This window comes from Lepidochelys olivacea (genome assembly GCF_965140295.1).
Source record: "Lepidochelys olivacea isolate rLepOli2 genome assembly, chromosome: 2".
NCBI classification, from domain to species: domain Eukaryota; kingdom Metazoa; phylum Chordata; order Testudines; family Cheloniidae; genus Lepidochelys; species Lepidochelys olivacea.
This window is the reverse complement of record NC_140412.1, coordinates 399,551-415,202: the sequence shown is the minus strand read 5'-3', so window position 1 is coordinate 415,202 and position 15,652 is coordinate 399,551. Positions and strand designations below refer to the sequence as shown.

General features: G+C 45.3%; 1 protein-coding gene across 20 annotated transcripts in view; it reads left to right on the top strand.

Moving 5' to 3' along the window:
• The window catches only part of SCRIB (scribble planar cell polarity protein), a 237,931-nt gene extending 222,556 nt beyond the window's left edge, over positions 1 to 15,375 (top strand). For 16 of the 20 annotated variants that reach the window (XM_084621786.1, XM_084621778.1, XM_084621790.1 and 13 more), the window contains one exon: positions 13,215 to 15,375. In XM_084621786.1, coding sequence (XP_084477912.1) covers positions 13,215 to 13,375 — 161 coding nt within the window. In that variant the 3' untranslated portion in view covers positions 13,376 to 15,375. The remainder of the gene's footprint in view (positions 1 to 13,214) is intronic. The other 4 variants (XM_084621780.1, XM_084621773.1, XM_084621781.1 and 1 more) reach the window with 2 other exon arrangements.
• Positions 15,376 to 15,652: the final 277 nt, after the last annotated feature.

Below are 15,652 nucleotides of genomic sequence, written 5' to 3'. Positions count from 1 at the left end.
AGTTCTTGTCTCCTGCCCATTCCTTTTCCCCTGAATTAAGCAGGGAACCATCACCAATTCCTTGCCTGCTGGCTAGACCTACATCATCCTCTCATTCTCCACTCCCTGATCACAGAGAACCCCTCCTAAATATCTCCCGCTCATTCTACCTTCTCCATGAGCTTTCTTAGTCTTCTCCATGAGCTCCATCTCCTCCATGGTCTTACCCATTCAGTTTCCACCTGGGCCTTATTGGGTGTTTTGGGACCCCCCCTTCTAAGCCCTCTTGAACTTGTTCACCTTCCTGTTCTTCTTTAAAGAACTCAGATCTAATTCACTAACTAGGTCTGTCCCTTGTCCGCCCAGTGATATGGGTCTCCATAGAGAGCGAGAACCAGAACAGGAGGAGGATGAAGATAGAGAGCAAAACAGGGAAGAGGATGTTACTCTGGGAGCCTCAGGAGCTTCCTAACCGTTTCCCTCCCATGTCTTCGAAAAGCCCTATCATCACTGGACAAAGCAGTGACATCCACCCCAATTCCTGCCTCAGATGACTTCCAGGCTAGGTTTGCTGTGAAGTATATCAGACTGATTAGATTCGTAGACTCATAGACTTTAAGGTCAGAGGGGACCATCATGTTCATCAAATCTGACCTCCTGCACATTGCAGGCCACAGAATCTCACCCATGCACTTCTGAAATAGACCCCTAACCTCTAGCAGAGTTACTGAAGACCTCAAATCGTGATTTACAGACTTAAAGTTACAGAGAATTCAGCATTTACACTAGTTTAAATTTACAAGTGACCCATGCTGCAGAGGAAGGTGAACCCCCCCTCGCCCTCTCCGCAGGGTCTCAGCCAATCTGACCTGGGGGGAAATTCCTTCCTGACCACAAATATGGTGATCAGTTAAACCCTGAGCATGTGGGCAAGACCCACAGCCAGACACCTGGGAAAGAATTCTCCGTAATAACTTAAAGGTCCATCCAGCCCAGCATCCTGTCTAATGACAGTGGCCAATGCCAGGTGCCCCAGAGGGAGTGAACCTAACAGGTAATGATCAAGTGATCTCTCTCCTGCCATCCATCTCCATCCTCTGACAAACAGGCTAGGGACACCATTCCTTACCCATCCTGGCCAATAGCCATTAGTGGACTTAACCTCCATGAATTTATTCATTTCTCTTTTAAACCCTGTTATAGTCCTAGCCTTCACAACCTCCTCAGGCAAGGAGTTCCACAGGTTGACTGTGTGCTGTATGAAGAAGAACTTCCTTTTATTTGTTTTAAACCTGCTGCCCATTAATTTCATTTGGTGGCCCCTAGTTCTTGTGTTATGGGAACAAGTAAATAACTTTTCCTTATTCACTTTCTCCACACCACTCATGATTTTATAGACCTCTATCATATTCCCCCTTAGTCTCCTCTTTTCCAAGCTGAAAAGTCCTAGCCTCTTTAATCTGTCCTCATATGGGACCCGTTCCAAACTCCTGTGGTGGAAAATTAACCACGCGTTGTGTTTGGATCAGAACAGGCCTGAGGCTCCTTTATTGATTACAAGCGCAGGGTAGATAACAGCTCGAAGTAGCTGCCCCCTGATGCAAAGCACACACAGCTTTTTAAAGCTTAAAACCACAGACAAATTACACATACTTCCATATTAATTACCTTATTTTGAATACATTGCAAAATTAACACTGGTCAAAAGCAAAAACAAGCGTCTCCCCCACTAGGCCCCTCTTGTTATTCACTGTCCGTTCTTTTGCAGTCAGCTACCTTTCTAACACAGCTGTTGCAGCTATATATTTCATAAGCTTGACTACCGCAAATTTGTTCTGTTCCCAAACCACAATTGGTCAAGCACACTTGCACCAACTGCGTTTTCCCTTGTTTGGTATATAATGTAAGCTTTTAACAGTTGCTTTGCCTTATTTGGAGTACAGCAAAACAAGCTTTTCCTGTTATTGACAGGTTTGTTCTTTTGCAGTTAATGGTCTTTCCTAATTTCTAGCTGCTATGGTTACATTTCTTAAGCCATGCTGTTGTAACTGCCCTACAATGGAATTTTCCTCACCCTCTTCTTATGCTCTGTATACACAGTTAGCTTGACCAAAGTTTTAGGCCTATAAGTTTAGGCATGCTAGATCTTTCCTGCACACCCCTAATCATTTTAGTTGCCCTTCTCTGAAACTTTTCTAATGCCAGTATATTTTTTTTTGTGATGAGGAGACCACATCTGTACACAGTATTCAAGATTTGGGTGTACCATGGATTTATATAAGGGCAATAAGATATTCTCCGTCTTATTCTCTATCCCTTTTTTAATGATTCCTAACATCCTGTTCGCTTTTTTGACTGCCGCTGCACACTGCATGGACGTCTTCAGAGAACTATCCACGATGACTCCTCTGATGGTTAGAAACCTTCATCTAATTTGAAGCCTAAACTTGTTGATGGCCAGTTTATATCCATTTGTTCTAATGTCCACGTTGGCACTTAACTTACATAACTCCTCTCCCGCCTTGATATTTATCCCTCTGATTATTTATAGAGAGCAACCATATGTCCCCTCAGCCTTCTTTTGGTTAGGCTAAACAAGTCAAGCTCTTTGAGTCTTCTCTCATAAGACACATTTTCCATTCCTCAGATCATCCTAGTAGCCCTTCTCTGCACCTGTTCCAGTTTGAATTTATCTTTTTCAAACATGGGAGACCAGAACTGCACACAGTATTTCAGATGAGGTCTCACCAGTGCCTTGTATAACGGTACTAACACCTCCTTATCTCTACTGGAAATACCTCACCTGATGCATCCTAGGACTGCATTAGCCTTTTTCACAGCTGCATCACATTGCTGGTTCATAGTCATCCTGTGATCAACCAATACACCCAGATTTTTCTTCTCCTCTGTCACTTCCAACTGATACAGCCGCGGCTTATAGCAAAAATTCTTGTTGTTAGTCCCTAAATGTATGACTTTGCACTTTGCACTATTAAATTTCATCCCATTTCTATTATTCCAGTTTACAAGGTCATTCAGATCATCTTGTATGATGATGAGCTACCCATTATATAGGAGAAAGCTCACAAACTTTTCAATATTCTCCATCTGACTTTCCCATGCAATTGGCAATGCTAATCCGTAAAGGGACATTAATCATTCATTCATAGATTCACAGAGCCTGTGAAAGGCCTTTCGAATATTCTAGCCTTCTCAGTTCTCTCAAATATTGTAGCTATGAAGAGGTATCAAATCCCTCAGAAAGGGTTTAAGAATTTCTACTCCCATCCATGCCCATGGTCCTTAATGAGTTCTGTAGTTGAGGAAAAATACAAATAGGCTGAAAAATTCAGTCATTTCCAAAGATATAAGGACCCCAAGAGACGTAACCTCTTAGGCAGGACCTCTTTGGCTTCTCTCCAACTAAGGATAGACAATTCTTCTCCATCCATCAGCTCAGCAGCGACAATGGGTCTGAATGAAATCTTTCCATCACTTTTCATTTTGCACAGCTTTGTTCATCTTTAAACCTTTTTGTTCCATGTCATTCTTCACCAAGTCTATCGAATGCATCCACAGTCTTCTTCTATTTCTTGGTTCAAATTTCATGTCCCACCTATTTTGAGAGTTATGGAGGATGTGTGGGGCAAAACAATTGAGATCCGCCCTATATCACCCAAAAACCTCTTAGTCATGGGGACCTTAAATTCTATGTTAAAAAGTATGAGAACAGGAGGGCAAGTGACTTGGTTTCATGTTCTCTATGTATATAAATCTCCCCACTGTATTTTCCACTGAATGCATCCGATGAAGTGAGCTGTAGCTCACAAAAGCTTATGCTCAAATAAATTTGTTAGTCTCTAAGGTGTTAGTTTCTAAGCCTCATCCACCTCATCCCCCTGGTCCGGTGGTCTATAGCAGACTCCCACCACTACATCACTCTTGTTGCTCACACTTCTAAAGTTAATCATAGAATCATAGAATCATAGAATATCAGGGTTGGAAGGGACCCCAGAAGGTCATCTAGTCCAACCCCCTGCTCAAAGCAGGACCAATTCCCAGTTAAATCATCCCAGCCAGGGCTTTGTCAATCCTGACCTTAAAAACCTCTAAGGAAGGAGATTCTACCACCTCCCTAGGTAACGCATTCCAGTGTTTCACCACCCTCTTAGTGAAAAAGTTTTTCCTAATATCCAATCTAAACCTCCCCCACTGCAACTTGAGACCATTACTCCTCGTTCTGTCATCTGCTACCATTGAGAACAGTCTAGAGCCACCCTCTTTGGAACCCCCTTTCAGGTAGTTGAAAGCAGCTATCAAATCCCCCCTCATTCTTCTCTTCTGCAGGCTAAACAATCCCAGCTCCCTCAGCCTCTCCTCATAAGTCATGTGTTCCAGTCCCCTAATCATTTTTGTTGCCCTTCGCTGGACTCTCTCCAATTTATCCACATCCTTCTTGAAGTGTGGGGCCCAAAACTGGACACAGTACTCCAGATGAGGCCTCACCAATGTCGAATAGAGGGGAACGATCACGTCCCTCGATCTGCTCGCTATGCCCCTACTTATACATCCCAAAATGCCATTGGCCTTCTTGGCAACAAGGGCACACTGCTAACTCATATCCAGCTTCTCGTCCACTGTCACCCCTAGGTCCTTTTCCGCAGAACTGCTGCCTAGCCATTTGGTCCCTAGTCTGTAGCTGTGCATTGGGTTCTTCCGTCCTAAGTGCAGGACCCTGCACTTATCCTTATTGAACCTCATCAGATTTCTTTTGGCCCAATCCTCCAATTTGTCTAGGTCTTTCTGTATCCTATCCCTCCCCTCCAGCGTATCTACCACTCCTCCCAGTTTAGTATCATCCGCAAATTTGCTGAGAGTGCAATCCACACCATCCTCCAGATCATTTATGAAGATATTGAACAAAACCGGCCCCAGGACTGACCCTTGGGGTACTCCACTTGATACCGGCTGCCAACTAGATATGGAGCCATTGATCACTACCTGTTGAGCCCGACAATCTAGCCAGCTTTCTACCCACCTTATAGTGCATTCATCCAGCCCATACTTCCTTAACTTGCTGACAAGAATACTGTGGGAGACCGTGTCAAAAGCTTTGCTAAAGTCAAGAAACAATACATCCACTGCTTTCCCTTCATCCACAGAACCAGTAATCTCATCATAAAAGGCGATTAGATTAGTCAGGCATGACCTTCCCTTGGTGAATCCATGCTGGCTGTTCCTGATCACTTTCCTCTCATGCAAGTGCTTCAGGATTGATTCTTTGAGGACCTGCTCCATGATTTTTCCAGGGACTGAAGTGAGGCTGACTGGCCTGTAGTTCCCAGGATCCTCCTTCTTCCCTTTTTTAAAGATTGGCACTACATTAGCCTTTTTCCAGTCATCCGGGACTTCCCCGGTTCGCCACGAGTTTTCAAAGATAATGGCCAATGGCTCTGCAATCACAGCCACCAATTCCTTCAGCACTCTCGGATGCAACTCGTCCGGCCCCATGGACTTGTGCACGTCCAGCTTTTCTAAATAGTCCCTAACCACCTCTATCTCCACAGAGGGCTGGCCATCTCTTCCCCATTTTGTGATGCCCAGCGCAGCAGTCTGGGAGCTGACCTTGTTAGTGAAAACAGAGGCAAAAAAAGCATTGAGTACATTAGCTTTTTCCACATCCTCTGTCACTAGGTTGCCTCCCTCATTCAGTAAGGGGCCCACACATTCCTTGGCTTTCTTCTTGTTGCCCACACATTCCTTGGCTTTCTTCTTGTTGCCAACATACCATACCATATCCTCATCCACCTCATCCCCCTGGTCCGGTGATCTATAGCAGACTCCCACCACTACATCACCCTTGTTGCTCACACTTCTAAACTTAATCCAGAGACACTCAGGTTTTTCTGCAGTTTCATACCGGAGCTCGGAGCAGTCATACTGCTCCCTTACATACAGTGCTACTCCCCCACCTTTTCTGTCCTGCCTGTTCTTCCTGAACAGTTTATAACCATCCATGACAGTACTCCAGTCATGTGAGTTATCCCACCAAGTCTCTGTTATTCCAATCACATCTTAATTCCTTGACTGTGTCTGAGCTATTGAAGTCCTCAAATCATGGTTTAAAGACTTCAAGGTGCAGAGAATCCTCCAGCAAGTGACCTGTGCCCCATGCTACAGAGGAAGGCAAAAAACCTCCAGGGCCTCTGCCAATCTGCCCTGGAGGAAAATTCCTTTCCAACCCCAAATATGGCGATCAGCTGAACCCAGAGCATGTGGGCAAGATTCACCAGCCAGATACCCAGGAAAGAATTCTCTGTAGTAACTCAGATCCCACCCCATCTAACATCCCATCACAGGCCATTGGGCCTATTTACCATGAATAGTTAAAGATCAGTTAATTGCCAAAATCATGTTATCCCATCATACCATCTCCTCCATAAACTTATCGAGTTTAATCTTGAAGCCAGATATGTCTTTTGCCCCCACTGCTTCCCTTGGAAGGCAATTCCAGAACTTCACTCCTCTGATGGTTAGAAATCTTCATCTAATTTCAAGTCTAAACTTCCCGATGGCCAGTTTGTATCCATTTGTTTTTGTGTCCACATTGGTACTGAGCTTAAATAATTCATCTCCCTCTCCGGTATTTATCCCTCTGATATATTTATAGAGAGCAATCATATCTCCCCTCAACCTTCTTTTGGTTAGGCTAAACAAGTCAAGCTCTTTGAGTCTTCTCTCAGACACATTTTCCATTCCTCGGATCATCCTAGTAGCCCTTCTCTGCACCTGTTCCAGTTTGAATTCATCCTTCTTAAACATGGGAGGCCAGAACTGCACACAATATTCCAGATGAGGTCTCACCAGTGCCTTGTATAATGGTACTAACACCTCCTTATCTCTACTGGAAATATCTCACCTGATGCATTCCAAGACCGCATTAGCTTCTTTCACGGCCATATCAAATTGGCAGCTCATAGTCATGCTGTGATCAACCAATACTCTGAGGTCCTTCTCCTTCTCTGTTACTTCCAGGTGATGCGTCTCCAGTTTATAACAGAAATTCTTGTTATTAATCCCTAAATGCATGACCTTGCACTTGTCACTATTAAATTTCATCCTATTACTATTACTCCAGTTTACAAAGTCATCCAGATCCTTCTGTAGGATATCCCGGTCCTTCTCTGCATTGGCAATACCTCCCAGCTTTGTATCATCCGCAAACTTTATTAGCACACTCCCACTTTTTGTGCTGAGGTCAGTAATAAAAATATTAAATAAGATTGGTCCCAAAACCGATCCCTGAGGAACCCCACTGGTAACCTCCCTCCAATCTGACAGTTCACCTTTCAGTAGGACCCGTTGTAGTCTCCCCTTTAACCAATTCCTTATCCACCTTTCAATTTTCCTATTGATCCCCATCTTATCCAATTTAACTAATAATTCCCCATGTGGCACGGTATCAAACGCCTTACTGAAATCGAGGTAAATTAGATCCACTGCGTTCCCTTTGTCTAAAAAACCTGTTACCTCCTCAAAGGAGGAGATCAGGTTGGTTTGGCACAATCTGCCTGTTTTAAAATCATGTTGTATTTTGTCCCATTTACCATTGACCTCAATGTCCTTAACTACTTTCTCCTTCAAAATTTTTTCCAAGACCTTGCATACTACAAATGTCAAACTAACAGGCCTGTAGTTACCCAGATCGCTTTTTTTTCCTTTCTTAAAAATAGGAACTATGTTAGCAATTCTCCAGTCATACGGTACAACCCCTGAGTTTACAGATTCATTAAAACTTCTTGCTAATGGGCTTGCAATTCCATGTGCCAATTCCTTTAATATTCTTGGATGAAGATTATCTGGGCCCCCCGATTTAATCCCATTAAGCTGTTCGAGTTTCGCTTCTACTTCAGATATGGTAATATCTACCTCCATATCCTCATTCCCATTTGTCATGCTACCATTATCCCTAAGATCCTCATTAGCCTTATTAAAGACTGAGGCAAAGTATTTGTTTAGATACTGGGCCATGCCTAGATTATCCTTAACCTTCACTCCATCCTCAGTGTTTAGTGGTCCCACTTCTTCTTTCTTTGTTTTCTTCTTATTTATATGGCTATAGAACCTTTTACTATTGGTTTTAATTCCCTTTGCAGGGTCCAACTCTACTTGACTTTTAGCCTTTCTCACTTTATCCCTACATGTTCTGACCTCAAAAAGGTAGCTTTCCTTGCTGATCCCTATCATCTTCCACTCCCTGTATGCTTTCTGCTTTTTCTTGATCGCCTCTCTGAGATGCTTGCTCCTCCAGCTTGTCTACAACTCCTGCCGATGAACTTTTTCCCCTTTCTTGGGATGCAGGCTTCCAACAACTTCTGCAGCTTTGACTTGAAGTAATCCCAGGCCTCCTCTGCCTTTAGATCCACAAAATTTTCAGTCCAATCCACTTCCCTAACCAATTTCCTTAATTTTTTAAAGTCAGCCCTTTTGAAATCAAAAACCCTAGTCACAGATCTGTTTTTGTTTATCCTTCCATTTAGTTTGAACTGAATTAGCTCATGATCACTTGAACCAAGGTTGTCCCCTACAACCATTTATTCTATGAGGTCCTCACTACTCACCAAAACCAAATCTCAAATGGCATCCCCTCTTATCGGTTCAGCAACTACTAATCATCCACTGTAACCAGAAGCTGGAGATGAGTTAGCAGTGTGCCCTTGTTGCCAAGAAGGCTAACAGCATATTGGGCAGTATTAGTAGGAGCCTTGGCAGCAGATTGAGGGAAGTGATCGTTCCCCTCTATTCGGCACTGGTGAGGCCACATCTGGAGTATTGGTCTAGTTTTGGGGCCCCCCACTACAGAAGGGATGTGGACAAATTGGAGAGTCCAGCAGAGGGCAATGAAAATGATTAAGGGGTGGGGGCACATGACTTCCAAGGAGAGGCTGAGGGAACTGGGCTTGTTTAGTCCGCAGAAGAGAAGAGTGAGGGAGGATTTGATAGCAGCCTTCAACTACCTTAAGGGAGGTTCCAAGGAGGATGGAGCTCGGCTGTTCTCAGTGGTGGCAGATGACAGAACAAGGAGCAATGGTCTCAAGTTGCAGTGGGGGAGGTCTAGGTTAGATATTAGGAAACACTATTTCACTAGGAGGGTGGTGAAGCACTGGAATGGCTTCCCTCGGGAGATGATGGAATCTCCATCCTTAGAGGTTTTTAAGACCTAGCTTGACAAAGCCCTGGCTGGGATGATTTAGTTGGGGATTGGTCCTGCTTTGAGCAGGGAGTTGGACTAGATGACCCCCTGAGGTCCCTTCCAACCCTGATATTCTATGATTCTTCCTAGCAATCCTTCTTCTTGGAATAATATCCCATTGTTGAAGAATTCAGAGCCCTCTCTCCGACACCACCTGCGTATGCACGCATTTACTTCCACAATTCGATGGTCCCTACCTGGGCCTTTTCCTTCAACAGGGAGGATGGACGAGAACACAACTTGCGCCTCCAACTCCTTTATCCTTCTTCCTAGAGCCACATAGTCTGCAGTGAGACGCTCAAGGTCATTCTTGGAAGTATCATTTGTGCCCACGTGGAGAAGTAGGAAAGGGTAGCAGTCTGAGGGCTTGATCAGTCTCCGCAGACAGTCCGTCACATCCTGGATTCTAGCTCCCTCCTACCATTCCTTAGAATCATGAACTCTGTCATATTATGATCACTTTCACCCAAACAGCCTTCCACCTTAGAATTCTCAACCAGTTCTTCCCTATGTGCCAGAATCAAATCCAGAACAGCCTCTCCCCTAGTCGCTTTCTCCACCTTCAGTAATAAAAAGTTGTCTCCAGAGCATTACAAGAACTTGCTGGATGATCTGTGCCCTGCTGTGTTGTTTTCCCAACAGCTGTCTGTATAGCTGAAGGTCCCCCATCACCACCAAGCCCTGTGCTTCGGATGGTTTTGTTAGTTATTCCAAACTAAGAGCTCTCAGTCTGGGGAATCTTCCCCAGGGAAGGAGGGGGAATCCCATCCTGGGACATTTAAAACTATGTGGGCAGAGCCCTGATTATAGAGAACATGCAACTACATGTTAGGAGGCTTATTCCTTCACCCACTTACTTCCCTGGTCCTTCTCGCATGAACAGAGAGCAACAATACCCGAAGTCCAAAGGTGCAAACAATTCGATGTTTATTGGGGTGAACTTCCAGCAAGCATGATTCCAGTTTCCTTCCTTAGTATCCTCCTTCCCAGCTCTGACACCACAGAGCCTTACACCTGTGTCCCTGTTTCCATTCCTACCTTTAGCCAAACATGATTCCAACTTCCTTACTCCCATTCCCTGTTCCCATTTCCCCCTTTAGCAAAACATGATTCCAATTTTCTTACCCCCATTCCCTGTTCCCATCTCCCTTACCCACATGCCCATGCCCATGCCCACCCCCACCCACTCACTTCCTCTTTGACTACAGATTATATAATAAAACTTGAGTTCTGCTTAGCTATACCTTAACCAATCATTTTACTGAAATTTAACTAAACAATCCTAACATATTGTAACATGATTATGTAACCAATTATATCCCACCACCTTAATTAGTTTACACCCAGCAAAATTAATTATACAGCAGACAGGAACAATCACAGAACCAGACAGAGATTATACAGACAAACAATAGCAAAGTGGGAACTACAATGACAAGACAACACAGAAGCGAGGATTTCACATCCCAGCTATTGATAAGTGAGTTCTTGCCAGACAGGATGCTATCAAACTAAGTTTCCTTTTACATTTTCTAGGCACTTCCCTTTCTCTGGAGGTGATAGGAATACAATCCTGTCCTGATAGTGCCTAACAGCCCAATAGCACCTTATTTCAGTGTGACTAGTTTGGAATGTGAGGATGTGACGGTTCGCTTCCCAGCTTATGGCTGCCTCTGCTGCTTAGCCAAAGGCCTTAGCCTAAGAACAGGGCCTCAGACTGTCACAGTAAGAGAAGGCCCTTACACCAGCAGACAGTGATTTTGATTCTTTCTTTTATACCTCTAGAACTAGCCAAGCGATAAGAATACACCTAAATTCTTGAAGTACAGGCCTTTGCAGACAGGCCTGAATATCTATATCCTAACACTACATCCTACAGTGCTAGGGACATTATAGCTAGACCAGTACTGCACTGGTGTTGGAGAAGCACTAGGCATGACCCAAGGGGGCCTGCACCAAGGTAACCTGATGACAAATCCCTCAGAGGTAGCTTTCAGAGTAACAGCCGTGTTAGTCTGTATTCGCAAAAAGAAAAGGAGTACTTGTGGCACCTTAGAGTCTAACCAATTTATTTGAGCATAAGCTTTCGTGAGCTACAGCTCACGATGCATTCGATGAAGTGAGCTGTAGCTCACGAAAGCTTATGCTCAAATAAATTGGTTAGTCTCTAAGGTGCCACAAGTACTCCTTTTCTTTTTTCAGAGGTAGCTGGCTCTCTCCTATGGGTGTGACTGTCACTGCACAGTTACTGATTTGTAAGTCCATAGAATCATAGAATAAAAGAGTTGGAAGAGACCTCTGGAGGCCATCTAGTCCAACCCCCTGCCCAGAGCAGGACCAATCCCAACTACATCATCCCAGCCAGGGCTTTATCAAGCCTGACCTTAAAAACTTCTAAGGAAGGAGATTCCACCACCTCCCTAGGCAACGCATTCCAGTGTTTCACCACCCTCCTAGTGAAAAAGTTTTTCCTAATATCCAACCTAAATCTCCCCCACTGCAACTTGAGACCATTACTCCTTGTCCTGTCATCTGCTATCACTGAGAACAGTCTAGATCCATCCTCTTTGGATCCACCTTTCAGGTAGTTAAAAGCAGCTATCAAATCCCCCCTCATTCTTCTCTTCCGTAGACTAAACAATCCCAGTTCCCTCAGCCTCTCCTCATAAGTCATGTGTTCCAGACCCCTAATCATTTTTGTTGCCCTTCGCTGGACTCTCTCCAATTTTTCCACATCCTTCTTGAAGTGTGGGGCCCAAAACTGGACACAGTACTCCAGATGAGGCCTCACCAATGTCGAATAGAGGGGAACGATCACGTCCTTCGATCTGCTGGCAATGCCCCTTCTTATACACCCCAAAATCCCATTGGCCTTCTTGGCAACAAGGGCACACTGTTGACTCCTATCCAGCTTCTCGTCCACTGTAATCCCTAGGTCCTTCTCTGCAGAACTGCTGCCCAGCCATTCGGTTCCTAGTCTGTAGTGGTGCATTGGATTCGTCCATCCTAAGTGCAGGACTCTGCACTTGTCCTTGTTGAACCTCATCAGATTTCTTTTGGCCCAATCCTCCAATTTGTCTAGGTCCCTCTGTATCCTATCCCTACCCTCCAGCGTATCTACCTCTCCTCCCAGTTTAGTGTCATCCGCAAACTTGCTGAGAGTGCAATCCACACCATCCTCCAGATCATTTATGAAGATATTGAACAAAACTGGCCCCAGGACCGACCCTTGGGGTACTCCACTTGATACCGGCTGCCAACTAGACATGGAGCCATTGATCACTACCCGTTGAGCCCAACAATCTAGCCAACTTTCTACCCACCTTGTAGTGCATCCATCCAGCCCATACTTCTTTAACTTGCTGACAAGAATACTGTGGGAGACCATGTCAAAAGCTTTGCTAAAGTCGAGGAATAACACGTCCACTGCTTTCCCTTCATCCACAGAACCAGTTATCTCATCATAGAAGGCAATTAGATTAATCAGGCATGACTTTCCCTTGGTGAATCCATGCTGACTGTTCCTGATCACTTTCCTCTCGTCTAAGTGCTTCAGAATTGATTTTTTCCAGTTTACCATCTGCTTGCCTGTTAGGGTCTTAGAGAGACAAAGCGGGGGGAGGTAATGTCTTTTATTGGACCAACTTGTGTTGGTGAGAGAAACAACCTGTGAAGCTTACACAGAGCTCTTCTGCAGGTACTCAGAGTGTTACAGCTAGATATAAGATGGAATAGATTGTTTAGCATAAGTAGTTAGTTCAAGAGACCATTTAAGGTGAAGTGGCCCGTTAACACCCCTCCAGTCATAGGGAGTAAAGGAAGAGCGAGGGTAGGTGGTTGTTAGTGCATTATAGATTGTCGTACTAAGCCACAAATCCAGTGTCTCTGTTCACAAAGTGATCACTCTGTATCTGAGAGGCATGCTGCTCTGTGGGAAATACTGTGTCTCCTCTCTGATTACTGTCTGTCTGTCTCTGCTCAGTTCCCCAGGATCAGGATGAGCCAGCAGAGGAAGAGGAGCTGTTAGTAACGCATGACTCCTCGACACCCACCACATCAGCACTTGAAGAAATGGCTCTGTACAGCAGCAAGCGCAAACTCCGACACAGCCGTCGCAGTCTGGAGGCTGCTGTCCCCACATAGAGGGTCTGCTGCACCAGGGCAACAGGACAGCCCAGCACAGGGCTCTACAACTTCCTGCACTCCACAGACTGGACTGGGTCCCACAGCTGCCTCCTTGACATTGGCTGGGACCTGTGCACCCAGAAGGCGTTGTGGTTAATGAACTTCCTTTAGGCTGGGAACCTCCTTTTTCTCTCGCTACCCACAATGCACTGGGGCACGTGCTGAACAAAACAGGACAGTGATGGACTTGTAGATGTCTGACAAAGGGTGGGAGGGGCAGGGCAGTGGGCAGCAGCAGTTTGTTAGTCTGTAAATAGTATGTGTGTATGTGTGTGCACGCACGTGTGTGGGTGTGTGACGCTGCACCTGTTATTCCCTCCACTTGGGTTTTTCAGTGGCTACTATGGGGGCTTTGTTCTGATGTGACTTAGCAGGAAGGGCCAGCCCTTTACTCCCTTTTAAATCCCACTGATTTGTTAAAAGCCAGCTCCCCCCCTAAACCATGGAGTGTCCTATCCGTGCAGGGGCAGGAATCTGTGACCTCTCTAGAACACGTTGTCCCCATGCCACTCCCCCACCAGGCCAGTGGTAATCTGGCTTGGTGTGACGCTGTTCCTCCGGCAGTAGCATTGCCCCTCAGATGCACACGTAATTCATGTCGCACAGGCTGTGGTCCATTCTAGGCAAACACGCTACGGGGGAGGGGGATGCGGGGAACAGGTGCTGACTGTCCTGTGTGAGAGTGGCCTACATGAGATGGATGAACTAGGGCAGATGGGAGTGCGAGGCTACAGCAGTGTCTGCATGTGACAGCAGTAGGGACAGACTAGGTGGGGATTAGAATGTGGTGACTCAGCAGCAGGCGGTACAAATAAAGAGACGGGGGGTAAGGTTAGAGTAGGGGGTGCAGGCAGGAAGGTGGGATGTGGACTGGCTGGGGTCAAGTTAAGGGTACTGGGTGCAGGATGATGATGGTACACAGAGAGCGATGGTGGTGGCAGCAGAAGCTGGTGGCTCTCACTGTGTTGCCCATGACCACTGCAGTAAAATGTGAGTTTTGAGTGGGGTTGGAGCATAGACGAAGTGAGCACCATGCAGGGAGCTCCAGGAGATAACGGATAATGAGATATGCATCCCACTAACTACAAATCCTACGGTCTCTCTCTGACGACTTGGTGGCGTCCTGACGCTTTACCTGCAGATTAGGGCAAACGAGATTCTTTACACATGCACCAAGTCTGTTATTGCTGGCTTCCTGACTGGAACAAGAGCCTGTCCGCCTCAGTACCAAGTGAACCCAAGGCTATGGTGCCAGTGACTAGGCACCTGTATCTACCAGTGAAACTGTCATTTCTCTTGTTCTTACTGCCCTCTGCAAGTTAAGCAGCCCTTATCCACACAGGCCCCAAATCAAAGCAAGGCATCTGAGCTTGGTTTGGCAATGGTCTGAGTGATCTTTCCACTCCCTCTAACAAATCGGTGCTCTCTTACTTGCTGATGCCGCCAGCAGTAAGTCCAGAGTTGGCCCTTAATCCTCCCAGTGCCAGGATGTGACTCGGGAGTGGAGGGCACTTCTGCTTGTACATTTACTAAATGACTGGATGCGGTTTCTTTTAGTTGAGAATCTCCTCTCTTCACACCAAATCACATGGCTCATTTGAACTGAATTGATATGTTTAATTTTACAGGGCTTGGATGGGGGAAATCTGATAGTCTATCAAACTGCAGCCATGGCTGCTGCCATCATCAGCAATTTGAGCTTTTTCTTTTTAAAACCTCATTTTAGCATTTGCTTTTTAACAAGAACAATTTCTGGATACAATCATGAATTGGTTTTGGTGACTAACTTGTGATTTTCCTTTCCCTTTGTGGTACCTGGGTGCCAGGCTCTGATCTCTCTCCTCTCCTGAGAGATGCGGAGTTAAAATTAGCTCATCAAGACTGTAACTAGTGAAATTTGTACAACCAAAGAAATCTATTTTGTGGTTCAAGGAGAATAAAGTTTACTTTACATTTTAGAGCCTGTGTCTGTCTGTGGATGAAGCTTTTTCCTCAGGCCAGTGGGAAGCACTAGAAGGGCCTCTCTCTATTCACTGCTTCTACTTTCAAATCTAGAGAAAGGCAAGTCTTCCAGCATCTCTGGTTCAATGTCCATCACATCTGTCCTGCTATGGTCTCTCCTATCTTGAGACTTCTTTCATAGATTTCAAGGCTAGAAGGAACCGCGGGACCCCTTTAGTTTGACTGCCTGTATAACAGGTCAGCGAACGGCCCCAAACTAATTTCCAGAGCATA